This window comes from Gymnogyps californianus, chromosome 1, assembly GCF_018139145.2.
Source record: "Gymnogyps californianus isolate 813 chromosome 1, ASM1813914v2, whole genome shotgun sequence".
In the NCBI taxonomy this organism is placed as follows: domain Eukaryota; kingdom Metazoa; phylum Chordata; class Aves; order Accipitriformes; family Cathartidae; genus Gymnogyps; species Gymnogyps californianus.
The window spans coordinates 133,601,981-133,616,031 of NC_059471.1; the positions used below are offsets into that span (position 1 = coordinate 133,601,981).

Below are 14,051 nucleotides of genomic sequence, written 5' to 3' on the forward strand. Positions count from 1 at the left end.
CATTATCTGTAAAATAGCAATGATGACATAGACAACTGGGGCAGGGAGCAAAGAGCTAAAGAGGAGAGCTGAAAGTTAGGGGACGCTAGAAATTCTTTCTAATGAAAGATGCTTTGAGAAACAAAAAATATTTTTATTATTACTGCTAATCTTTGACACATCCATTTGCATTGACAGGGTGGGAGAATGTGTACGGCTTTGACATGACCTGTATTAGGGATGTTGCCATGAAGGAGCCTTTGGTGGACATAGTAGATCCAAAGCAAGTGGTGACCAATGCCTGTTTAATAAAGGTTTGGTAATTCCAAATATACCTAATTATGAATGTTTACACCTAACTGTAGGATTCTTTGGAGACCTGCTGCTTATGTTTTACTACCATCTTTGTATGCTTCTAACTAGCTGCAGAAGCCATCATCATAGAATGCTATCACACTAAGAAGGAAAATTGTGCAGTTTTAAATTGGTCAGTACTAGTATGTTGCACATGTCCAATATTGTCACCTGAGCTAAGCATGAACATTGATACCTTGATCACTTATGGAATACCCAAAAGCAAGATGCTCCTTTTGACTCTGTCCTCATCTGGCTACTGCTAACTGTAACATAAGACTCTTACAAATTATACATGTACAAATACTGGATAAATAGACACATGGTGTATTTAGATATGAATTTTAACTGCTCTGCCTTCTTGTAAATAGAGGTTGGAAATTACTGATGGAACGCTGCTGAGAAGAAGGGGTAAATTAATTCTGTTTGCAGTAAAAAATACTGAAGCATCAGTTTCTGAATTGGTCAGCTCTGATGAAATAACTCCAATTTACTGCAGAGCATGAGATCAGAAATGGAACCTAATTTATTTATATAACTTCCTAATTCTTAGCCTTATCCAGAATGTTACTGTGCTCTCCCAGCCCCAACATCTGCAGCCAGAGGTTAGCTTGTACCCCGTTCTACCTATAAGACAGAATGGTCACTACTCCCTGTTCACAAGACCATTCTTAACCAATGTTAAGAATCCATAGCTTGGAGAAACACATCAAAGCTCTAGAATTCCTTCCATGTGAAGGAATCCTCCTCATGTGGGACTACTGTCATGAGTAAGGCTGTCCACATCAATAGCAGTCGTAGGATCAGGTCCATGAATCCAAGAGTGTGCTCATTTATCCCAAAGACTCAGTTCTAATTTTTCCCTTTCACTTTTTGCCAGTAACAAACACAGCATTAAGTATTGCCATATGCAAAAAGGAAAGACATACCTTTAGTCTGCAGAACCTTTACTGAAAGCAGCAAAAAGGAACAGAAGTAGAAACTCTGTGTGACTACGTATGCATGCACTGCACATTCAGTCCATCTGCACTGAGGAGAACGCAAGATGGTTGTGTCTGAAGACAGCCTGAGCCAGAGCAATTTAAAATTGCAATACACACAAAATAAACAGCTATTTAAACTGCATAAAATATGTCTGGAGAGTGAGAGATCAGGTGGCAAAATGGGTTGGCTTCTCTGGAATAAAAAGTTATAAAAGCTGCATGCCCTTAAATGAAGTGCAAATCTAACACTTTCTTTAGAAGGTCTTTGAAAGTAATGTGGTTTAAGAAGACAGACAAGATTTCTCAAACTGTTCCTATTCAGGTTTTGTATTTAATTCTACACGGCCTAACATCTTTTGTCCATACACTGAATAGTGCTTTACTATGTAATGGCACCTTGGGAGCAAAGCAGGTAATAAATACACAAGCAGAAACCACTCTCCATTCCAGAATCTCCCCCTAATCTCACAAATTGATCACTAAAAAAAGAGAAAATTGTCAATGAAAGGCAGGAAGGAGGGAGGCTTTTGTTCAAGCTAGCAATATGGGAGCAGGAAAAACTGAGGCTGCATTTCTTTTTTTAATTTAATTTACTTTTGCACATGGTTTATTTATATAAAGTGCATTTCTTTGATCCTGACAATATTTGTGAATTCAGAGAATAATATTAGCCTAAGAAAACATTTGAGAATAAACAAAGCAATAATGTTTAATTATTCAAATTATAGCATTTCAAGATGGCACAGCTTATTCATATTAGATTTACAAAGGGATTTTTTAAGGGTGTATTCAACCCGAAGCCAGCTAACCAGATGAGTCTGGGTTCCCTGTACATTAGTCAGTAGACGGACTAGTCACTAGATTCATTCCTAACAGACCAGTCAGAGCCCTGTGCTTCTGCAGTTATTTCAATTCCCAATTTAGATGCTCTGAATTGTTCTACAAAATCAGCAAAATAAGACATCAACCCCTGCATGCTAGGTAATACTTATCTAGAATGCTGGAGACTTGAGTAAAATTTCCTCATTTGTACTCTTCAGGAATTTAATGTAACCTGAGTCTTGAACCCTTCAAGGAACTTTAGCCACTAAGCCACTGGTGCCCTGGGGGTGGTGCATGCATCTTCTCTGTTGTGGAAGCAATTCCACTTTGAATGATCTCTTAAATATGTCCCAGGTGCATAGTTTTCCTGGCAAGTAGGAGTCCTCTGTTTAAATTCCAAACCAAATCAGCCAGGGAGGGTAGTGGGACCAAAGCATCTTCAAACCACTGGAGTCAATAACTGATCTCAGGAAAAGTGTACAAATGTCCTTCTGAGGGCTTACTGCTTTCAGTAACATTGCATGAAAAAATGGAAAAGTTTGTTTCAAACTCAGTAAAACAGTTGTGTTTTCTTCTCTGATCCCTTTGCACATTAGAGAAATACAAATGGGTTTGGGTTGACCCAAAACTTTTCTCCATGTTAATTTTGCTTTGGTGTCAGCACCAGAGACTACAATAACAATAAATCAATTGTTCACACAGCTGTAGAAAAACCTGGAATGAAAGAGTGGCAAAACCTCACAAAACCAAACAAGAATGAAGAACATGCCACATCCAGTTTATAATAAAAAATACTGTTGGACTTTCCTGAATATCCTCCCCTATCTAGCCACAGAGAAAGAACAAAAACAAGAAAAAAAAATCTACTTTTATGCTCCCATTTGTCCCACACTTTCCAGGAACAGTTTAAAGCTCCTGCAGGTCACACACCACTTTAAGATTACACAGTTCAATGCTACTTAAAGCACAAACTGCCTTCCCTACACAAAAAAAATTATGCAACGTTCTTGTTTAACAGAGAACTTAGCATAATAGCAAAAAAACATTGACCTATATGCTCAAATATCCAGTTCTCTGAGAAATTTCCACTGTTTTGGAAATATCATGATTCACCTGTATGAAGCCTTATTTCAAAGGAACCGCAGTATTTTCTGCAAAAAGGTACTGTTGCTCAGAGAGATCCAGCCACGCAGGTGAGGCACTTGTCTGTGAGCTCCGATGAGTCCCATGTTCTTCTCCCATAGTAATCTTCACCCATGAGGTTTAGGACATTCCTCATGAGACTTTTCTCTTGCTCCACTGCAACTTCAGTGAACTCCCTAATCACATTCCTTTCTCCCAACTTCTCCTAAAGTAAAGCAAGAGGCACCTATGCCACTCATTTTCCATCTTTCTTCAAACACTGCTCTCTTTTTCTCATTTTTCTTCTCTTCTCTTCACATGAAAATCTCCCTTCCATTTCCTAAGTGACTTTCCCTGTCACTCTTAATTTTCCAACAGTTCTCCCCAATCTTTCCTTTCAGCATCCTCAGATTTAACTCCTCCTATTCCCGCCCCCCCCCCCCCCCCCCCAAAAAAACCCAAACAACACCCTAGTAATTTTCAGGCATTTCCTTCTGTGCAAACAGGAAAAGATGGCAGAAGAGGGGCCCTAGCAGGAGGCTGAAGTCTCTGTTGTCTAGAAGCCATAGCTACACTTGCTTCCCTGTTATTTCATCTAATAGAAAACCAACATATGCTGCAATATCTAGTCAAAACAATCTCAGATACTTCGTTCTTCCTTTCACTGCTCCCACAAAACACCCAGTATTCAATGTTGTTTCTTCTCTCCCTGCATTAATACTGTTAGTTCTCTGCACTCTTTAAAAAAAAAGAAAAAAGAAAAATAATTTTCTTTTGGAAAAGTAAATGTTTTTTGGGGGCTGACTATTGCATTCAGTGCACCCCTCACATCTGTGTGCATGTCTGCAACTGACAATACAGGTCATTTTTCTCAATGCTTGTCAGAAAAGAGGATTTGGTTCTTTCTCCTTTCCCTAGCACTTAATTTTACTTCTCAGCCTTCAGATCAATCCTTTTCCTGAAGCTGGCAATACTGCTTGTACCAATGCTGCCTGTCCTCCAGCTTCTACATCAGTTCAGCACCTTTACCTGCTATGATTAGCACTGCCTTCACCATCACATCCTATGCTAGGGTGACCATTTCCCTCTCTGTCCAACCAAGACAGCTGGTGCAATGGAAGAGAGGAAGAGGGGAAAAAAACCAAATCCAAAAACAAACAAACAAACAACCCCACCAAAACCAGACATTCACTGAGATTTGAATCTTTAACTTATCTCCATGCTCACACAATCCTAGCTGAGTAAGCTGACCGGCTGAGAATGGGATCAGAAAAGAGGTGCAGTGGCACTCTAGAAGCATCCTTAATTACGATTCACATGAGGAAATGAGTCAGGCAGAAAGTCAGCATTTTTTCCATCAGCAAATTTGATTGAGGGCTGTTTCTCTCATTAGTTAGGTTGCCTTCAGCTAGGGTGATACCATTCAAACAAGAAACACATAGCAGCTGGCAACACTGCATCTCAACCTGTCATCATCCCTGTGATTATAAATGATCTTCTATACATCATTTGCTCATGCCTAAAGCAATTTGTGTCACAGGACAGCCCAAGAACTATTCTTTGTGCAGTGAATGTAAAAACTGGACCTCTATCTGTCTCTGCAACAGGGACATGTAGCATGGGACGTCTCATGGTCTTTCATGCAGTGTCAACCACAGTCTGGACCTCCTTATTTAGCTGATAATTCTGACACTTTTATTGTTGCTCAGCTTAACACATTTTATTTTTTTAGCATAATTAAGAGCTGTATTTTGATCAGATCCCTGCTTAACTGTGCCCATTTGGTTGCTGTTGTTTTTGAAATCTGAATGAAATGTGGTAAATCATGACTTTTCTACTTATTTTATGCAAAGATAGCATTTGTCCCCTGTGCTGTTAGCTGTAATTAACATTCAATAAGCAGTGACATTTAATATAAGAATATATAGTAGCTGGAGTATGATTCAAAGAGATCACCAAAACAGGATGAGGACAGTTTCAAAACTATATTATTAATAAAAAAACCCACATTTGTCTCATATCTTGCACAGTAAAAAAAGCACGTTTCTGTCCTTAAAAAAATGACTGCAAAAGTGTCCACCATTTTATCCAGCACATCTGTTCAATATTTCTGAGACATTTCCACTAACTTCTCTAATAAAAATATTTCCTACTGCTTTTAATTCCAGTTTACCCTGCAAAGCCAACACAGCTCAGAGAGAGGGAGCTAGATCCCCTTTGTGTGCCTCATCATCAGACTTAATTCACAATTTCCCCACAGTGATACCACTACAAAGCCACCAAAAATTATAGAAATCTGCAGCTATCACGCACCAGTCCAGTCTAGCTTGTTAAAGCAAATTTTGCAGGCTGCTATGGAAGTCTGCCAGGAGACTTCAGAAATTCTTTTTCCTAGTATGCTTTTTTCTTTTTATCTTCCTTTGAGGAAAAAAAAAATAAAAACCCCAAACCAAAAACATTTTAAGGCTATCCCAGCTTTAAATGACCACTTATAAGCATGGGTCACTTATAAACACTAGTGACTCAGGGCGCCATTGCAATGTAGTACAATAATTTTCATTATGGTTAAGTTATTCTTGAACAATATTGCTAATCAGACAGGCCAAAACTACAGCTTGCTTAAATCATCTCACCATAAGTTTTCTAAGTCTCAGAAACACATGACATGTGGTCCATGCAAAGACCTCAGTAACTGAAATATGGCTGCATCTTTTGATGTCTATTTTTGCAGACTTTTAGATTATAGAATACTATCGCTAAAAGAGCCCTCTATTGTGCCCTAAAAGAGGCTAAAACAGCCCTCTAATGGACATTCTAGACTCTGCTCTCCATTTTTGCAGTGTGAGTCTGAAGTAATGCTGGTGAGGTCAGTGATATGATTCCTGGCTTATGTTGGTAGAGTAGGGGAAATTTGTATTTCTGCCTACAAAGCTTCTATTTCTCTGTATGCATGAGTAGTTTTGTTGTTAATACTGACTTTCCAAATAATAGAGAGAAAAATATTTTGGGAGTATCTGGCTCTTGCCAAATATGTCCTGACAAGGACAATAAGGACAGTGAAGCCAGGTACACTTAGGAGGATATTAGAAAATGCACTGATAGGAAACATTTCCCATAGCATTAGAATACAATTAATAGTATTTCAGACTTAGTATGCTCCCTATCATGACCACAAGTTTTGGAGACAACCCAGATAAAAGCAATACCTAGCTGGGAAAATCAGATCCACCTAAAAAACTCAGTTTAATCCTTGAACAGTAAGATTTAAATATTGATGGAAATAAGCAGTCTTGGAGACTACGTCATTGCTCCCAACTACTGCGATCAAGCCATAGTACAATTTACATGATTTGCTTCTGTCTAGTTCAAGAGTAAGATCCCTGTGCTTACTATTTGGAACTGGTTATCTGACACAGGACTAGAAAGCATTATCAGCAAAAAGCAAGCCCTGTCATGCCTCAAATATTTTGACTGCTTGACACAGTCAAAGCACATTCCCTTCCAGAGATGCTCAAGCAAATCAGAAGTTTATTTTTATTGAAAACCCAATTCTGCCATCTTTCCTCCTGCTGACAGTCCCTGAGGATGAAAGGTCTTAGAACTGGGACCTATATCTCCATTTCAACATCCATTGTGCCTATATTTGTCAAAGCACGTTTTTACCTTTATTTCCTCCAGCTCCCGCAGCCCCTCCCTGCCATTCCCAAGGACACACACTCTTCTGTGAGTGGCCTCTCTTTTCACACTCTGTCAACTTAGTCAGATAACTGGATCATTTGCTGATGATTTCATATATTCAAATGTACCATTGATTTCTTACAGTGTTAAAGGGCTGCCAGTTGTCTTTGTTGCTGATCATTAAATAAAATGCTTAAGTACATCACTTAACACTTACCTTAGAGTCACAGACATCTGCATGTAAATGTCTTTTTCTTTCTCCTCAAAACAGGAAGTAGATATTTATACAGTGAAGACTGAAGAATTGGCATTTACTTCTGCATTCTGCCTCCAAATTCAGCGTAATGATTACATTCATGCCTTGGTCACCTATTTTAATATCGAATTTACAAAGTGCCACAAGAAGATGGGATTTTCTACAGGTAATCTGTATTTCTTTTAATTTCATTTCTATTGCTATCACTATATCAGTGCTACTGGTCAGATGGTACAGGAAGGTTTACTGTACCACCAGGTTTGAATTTCAGTGATAAAAATTATTGTCACTTTGGGGGAGATGAGCAGGATGGGGAAAGGACAATTGCTTGTAGGAATTCTGCAAAAACAGAGGCAGGATTTCACAATGGCTAGCAAGCTTAAGGCTCAGCGGGAATTATGACCCAGGAGTTTATACCCATCACCAGTTGTATCTAAATCCTGTGTCAAGTTTCTCAGATTAGACAGGGAATTGTCAGCTCAGTGAGAGATAGCAGCTCTGCATCCTAGTTTCCCCCAAGTCTGAAACTCAACAAAAGCGCTTGCTTGGCTCAGAGTCTAGAACAAAACCATCTTTTTTTTCCAAGTGACGGGGAAAGGTTCTTGATGATTAGAAAAACGCAGCTATCACACCCATCTTCAAGAAGTGCAGTAACCAGTCAACCTCACCTCAGTTCCTGGTAAGGTTATGACACAAATCCACCTAGAAACTATTTTCCAGCTATATGAAGGACAAGAAGGTGATTCAGAACAGCTAGCATGGATTTACCAAAGCCAATTATACCTGACAAACCTGATTGATTGTCTTCTAGACAACTAGCTGTGTGGATGAAGGAAGATCAGTGCTGTGTATACTGATAGCAGCTGTAACAAGCATAGCATCCTACAGCTGTATGGTGAGATACAGACTGGATAAGTGAACAACAACATGGGTGAAAAATTGGCTCAAAAATGGCTCAATCAGCAAAGTCAAACCAGAGGCCAGTTATTAGTAGCGTCCCACAGGTGACCAACAGTGAGGTCAATATTGTTCCACATCTTTATTAACAACCTGGATGGTGGGATAGAGTGCACTCTCAGCAAATTTGTTGATGATCCCAAATTGGGAGGAGCATAGGCTGGAGAGAAAGGGCTGCTATTTAGAGAGACCTACACAGGTTCAAAATGGGCTGATAAGAACCTTATAAAGTTCAGCAAAGCCAAATGCAAAGTCCTGCAGCTGGGACCAAACAACTCCATGCTATTGCTTGGGCCAACTGGATAGAAATCAGCTTTGTTGGAAAAGACCATTGGATTCTGGTGAGCAACAAACTGAACATGAGTCAGAAGTATGCCTTTGCAGCAAATCTGACCAGTCATCCCGATCTGTATTAGCATGAGTGTAGACAGGAGGTTGAGGGAAGTGGTTCTCTGCCTCTATTCAGCACATCATGATAAGGTAGGTGCAAAACAAATTACTCCGTAAAAAGATCATTTGGCCTTCTGTAACTGAAGGAATAGACACCACTGTCTAGAAGACTTGTCTGGATTCTCAGCTAGTGTCTGTTGGCAAAGCTCTACTGAATTCAGTAAAATATCCAAGTTTGTAGGACATGAGGAAGTGCCATTTCATTGATACGTTATTTTTTTAATTATGAAGAAAATAAGCATGTGATTTGGAGTGGACTTGAAGACCTATGCCTACATTCCACACACACACCCTGCTCATGAAGCACAAGTTTCCAGATATGTCATGCTTTTCTAAGAAAGATAGCTCTGCATAAGGGCATGTGCACATGTACATGTGTGTGTACAAGATTTAAAATATTAAGTTCAGTTTAGTTTTTGTCTAATATGTTTTCAGTTAGAAATTTTACACAGGCATGTCCAAATGGAAAACAGATTCTGGATCTGAACTCCTGCAAGAAGATCTCTCCATTTAGCAATTGAGATTAACAGTCATTAAAACTGTCTAGACACATAGCCAGAAATTATCTGGTAAAATACTTTTCCTTTGGAAGATATCAGTTTGCCAACACAGTTTCTGACAAAAGTTTGTTTATATCAGTCTTCTGATTCTAGAATTTTGGAAAAAAAGAACTGTTAAAAATTCCTGTTTTTAAAAAAATCTTCATTATTTCCCCAGTCACAAACAGTTTCTAAAGCTAAATATTTTTTTGAAACATTGATGTTGAAATGAAATGAGATCATTTTTTTATTAAACAGTGTTAAGATATTATTAGCATGATTCAATACAGTGGGCCCATGTCTGCATCAAAAAAGTGATTGAGGAAACAAATGGAAGAAAAATAAATATATCAGAGGCTTTTTTGCCAGGTCAGGAAGTCTCTGAACTTGTATAGCTATTCTTAGGTTCCTAGATGCTTTTAACTCCAAGAATGCTAGGAACAAAAAGTAACCAATGCAAGTTCATTAGGCACTGCTCAAAGATTTGAATTTAAATCAGAAATAAAACCAAGTAAGTAAAATAAAAACCTGAAATAACAGAAGGTCATCAAAGTGATTGTGCTAAGCAAGAATAGAAATTAAATTAATTTCCAGTATCAATCTCTGGCAAATTGCCCATAGCATATGCCTTTAAAAAGTGCAAAACCAGGTCAAGGTGCAAGTGCCCCTTCCCCAGCTGTATCCTTCTGGAAACTATAAAATCTGCTATTCTGGGATCATGAGTCAAAGGTTTCATCTGTGTCATTGTGATTAATAGTTTTTGATGAACCTTTCTTTCATGGTTTTGTGTAATTGTTTTTTGAACTAATTTAGACTTCTGACTTTCAAAGTACTTAGTGGTAAAGGTTTCCCCAATTTGAATGGGTGTGGGTTGAAAGGAAAGCATCAAAAAAGTGTCTATCATGCCCAGTAACCCCCCCCTGTGTAATCCTTCTTGCTGGGTGTGGTTCACATCTGACATATTCCAGTAAAAATCAGAAGACAACCCACTGACAGTCAATACAATTGTGTTGTCGTAAAGCATGTTTGCTAATATAGTATATAAGTTAAAGCATTCTATGAGAAGAAAGGCTTTTTTCAATTGTTCCCAAGTCTTAATTTGATTTGTAAGACAAAGATGAAATTTCTATAAATAATGCCCATATATGTTTTTTAGCACCTGATGCTCCCTATACTCACTGGAAGCAAACTGTCTTCTACTTAGAGGACTATTTAACTGTGAGACGAGGAGAAGAAATCTATGGGACGATATCCATGAAACCAAATGCAAAAAATGTGGTGAGTCAGCATCACTGATTCTAATTCCAGCTCCATTGATCACGAACTATAATCAACAGTAAATAAAATGCATATAAGTAAAATAATGAGCATGCTAAAGGCTCTAAATTCATGTTTATTAGTAAGACCTCTAGTCACAGCTTCACCAAAGCTGGTGACAGCAATGATAATGCAGTGCTAATGTTACAGAACTCAGCCTGCAAACAAGCTAGCATGGGAAGGAAGAAATTATTCAAGTACATCACCAAGTCAGCTGCCCTCTGCAATCAGCTTGGCTCACATTTAGTGACACAAGTAGGCAAGGGTCTCTTCATATTGTCACTAAAATCAGTGGTAAGATCCCTTCTGCCAACACAGAATGATCAAGAGTAAGTAGTTCAGTTCCACATCTATAGGCAGATTGCCCACTCAGTGCCCAAGAACTCTCCTTTAGGAAATTAAGTAACAGATTTCAGCTGAACGTCTTTATGAACTCACTGATCAAATGTACTTGAACTCACTAATCAAGTGATATGGTTGTTTAAAAATTGTGGCTTTCCACAGAAAATACAGATGTTTTATTTAAGGCTAAAGCTAAAGTATGATGGATATCACACTATCATGACTGGTGAAAACTTCCTCAATTTCTCTGCTACGGGCTGAATCCCTCACCAAGTATGTCAGTTATTCAGTGCTTCTTTTAACTTGTAAGAAGACTGTAAGACATGGTCTGATGGACAAGGCATGCCTTTATAGAATAGCAAGACATGAGAAGTATAGCTTCTGGGAGAAACAGTGGCACCATTTTCTGACAAAAACCTTGAGTAGAATCTCTTAATTTTCTATTACAACACACAGCCATTAAAATAACCTGGTTATAATCTGTCCATGCAGTTGTTGTAATTGTTGAAATATTGCATTTGTTGACTGCAGCAAATCTTAACATTTTGTTGCCTTCCTTTTTTGCATTACTTTTCCTTTTTTGTACCAAATACAGCTTGGATATGGTTTTCATAGTAGTGTTGATACAGGGGAAGAAATAAACACAAAATAAACTTGGCATTAAAACAAACACATTCACTCCTGAAGCTACCACTTGCTGTGAAAGTAGAGGAAAACAGTCTGTTTCCCACCTTTATGTTGTCCTTGGGGGAATGGAACATTTCCTTTGGGTTGAATGTACCAATTTTCTTTTGAGGGAAAAATTAAGAAAATACTTCAAATTTGTTTGCACAGCAGTAAGCACCTGAATGCAGATTTAGGTGCTAAAATTAATGAGTTCTTGATAGTTTTCATAAGACAGAGAGACCACCTTGGTTCAAAAGGATTTGTTACTGCTTTGTTCTTCTGAAACATGAAGCCTTTCAAAAGCTGTAGAGAGACAGCTTCATCTTGTAGGGCTATGTAGTGCCTCTTCCCAAAAAAACCATGTCATTATAAGATAAAGAATGACTGAGGGCTTCTCTACAATGGGAAGTTTACTAGATCTATTCTGGAATAACTCCTAGTGTGAAAGCCCTTTACCCTAGATTAAGAGCATCTCAATGGGGGATACCATTAAAAAATTGTTATAGAATACGTATGATAGCACAGCATTTCAGAAGCTTCCTAGTTGTAACCAGGGCACTAAATCAGCCTTAAGAATACACAAATATGCCCTAGACATAGATTGTATGGTGAATGCTACTACACATCCTATATCCTGCTTTTTCAGTTTTAGCAACATTTAAAAACAAAAGAAGTTAGAAACCACAGTAGGTATCTCTTGAATCTGCAGGTCTTTTCAACCAGAGCAATGATAACTGAATTCATACACTAAACTTACGTTCTTACTTACATGTTACGTTTAAATCTTTTTACAGCGTGACCTGGATTTCACAGTAGACTTGGATTTTAAAGGACAGCTATGTGAAATGTCAGTATCTAATGACTACAAAATGCGCTAGCAAGAAACCTATCAGACAGATGAAAAGAATTTTATCAAGTCCTGAACCGATGAACTTCAAGCTAGGAACAACTGTTCACAAGATTATAATTTTAAATACTAGAATGTTTACTCTGATGGAAAGTGGTAACCTGATCCTTCTTGCAGATAGTACAGGGGGCTGGGATCCCACTGTGAATGTACAGTATACAGAACTGTAGCGTTTGTCAAACATATAGGAAAAATAAGCAACAGTCTTGAGTGTTCTGGTTAACTTTAGGATGGCAAAAGATGCATATACAAATTGTACTACTTACTGTGAATTTCTGGTTCTTCCAAGCTTTGCATGTTAAAGATGATTAGGGCAGTTTTCTCACTATGAAAGACCACTACAGCACATTACTGTGATAGTATTACTGGACTTATATTCAATATAAATGAATATATATAGTACATGAGAAAAAAAGTCATTTCATCATAGGAATTTGTTTTGTGATTATTTAATTCTCATTATGGACTTATGGAAAGATAATGATGTTACCTCTGGCACTACTCTAGGCAGTGATATATTCCATTAACTGTCCAAAGTTATAGCTTTGGTAAATATTCCATGCAAAGTGTAGATAAGAGCTGGGCATTTACAGAAAGTTCAACAACTATCTTTTTGAATGTCCTCTGGAAAATGTGGACCATTAGTTTTAAAATTCACCTTCACAACTGGATGTCTGTCAGAGCTTTAAAAAACATTAGCTTTTTATCCTTGAAAATATTCTGTGGTGAGTTTTTATGGCTGGATTTTGCATGAGACCTTCTGAAATCAGACACCTAGTATTTAAATGTGATGAATGCAAAGTCTCTGAAACGGTGGGTAATTCATGTTTCTTGATCATGCCATATTTCAGTTCTTTGCAAGATTCTTAATGCAAAATAATTTTCAAAAAAAATAGGAATTAGTGTTTCCTTTTGGTGATGTTTTACATTAGTTTTAAATTGCAAATACTATTCTCAAGAGTGCAGTGATTTGCAGGAACAAGCTAATGTCTTTAAAAAAATGTCTATGGCTTCTGATATTACTAAGATGTCTGTAGCTTCCCCATCCCCTTACACCCCTTGTTTTTCTTATAATATCTCCTGCTTATAGTTAAAATATTAACTGCTTATAATTCTTCATACGTATGTATCAAGTCTTTTTACTATATGAATGTTGACCATTTAATCACATGTAATTCATCAAAAACTGCATCATCGGTCCTATCTACCCATTTTCCTGTCTGTCTGGCATTAGGCACTAAATCATGTTCCATCATGTATTGGATGAGATTGACTAGTTTTTTGCCTAAAAATCTTTTTAATCACCTGCAAATAAAGCATACTTGAAGATGTATTTTGCCAGTATTTGTCAACTTTTCACTTTTTAGAAACCTATTTCTATTGGTTTTCCCTTCACAAAAACTGTACAGTGCCTCCATTTTCTTATGGTCTAAAGATTATGCTCTAGGGATTGTATCACATGGTATCTATGTAGAACGAAATTAGACTGTAATTCAGCAGTAAAAGATACTGTTTGCAGTATAGTTCATCACTGTTGTTTTAAAGCACTTCTCTTTCATTTTCTTGGAATGAGGATGAACAACCTTCCTCACAAAATGACTAGGATTTTATCTGTCAAATACTGCTGTCATTTTCAAGGGATCAGTTCATACCTAGATCAGCTACTCTTTCAGTAATGG

The 14,051-nt window shown here is 37.7% G+C and overlaps 1 protein-coding gene across 1 annotated transcript in view; it reads left to right on the forward strand.

Moving 5' to 3' along the window:
- Window positions 1-13,699, forward strand: part of PRMT8 (protein arginine methyltransferase 8) — a 71,138-nt gene extending 57,439 nt beyond the window's left edge. The window contains exons 8-11 of the mRNA XM_050911277.1: window positions 178-293; window positions 7,210-7,360; window positions 10,297-10,418; window positions 12,260-13,699. Of these exons, the coding sequence (XP_050767234.1) occupies window positions 178-293; window positions 7,210-7,360; window positions 10,297-10,418; window positions 12,260-12,343 (473 nt within the window). The 3' untranslated portion in view covers window positions 12,344-13,699. The remainder of the gene's footprint in view (window positions 1-177; window positions 294-7,209; window positions 7,361-10,296; window positions 10,419-12,259) is intronic.
- The last annotated feature ends 352 nt before the right edge of the window (window positions 13,700-14,051 follow it).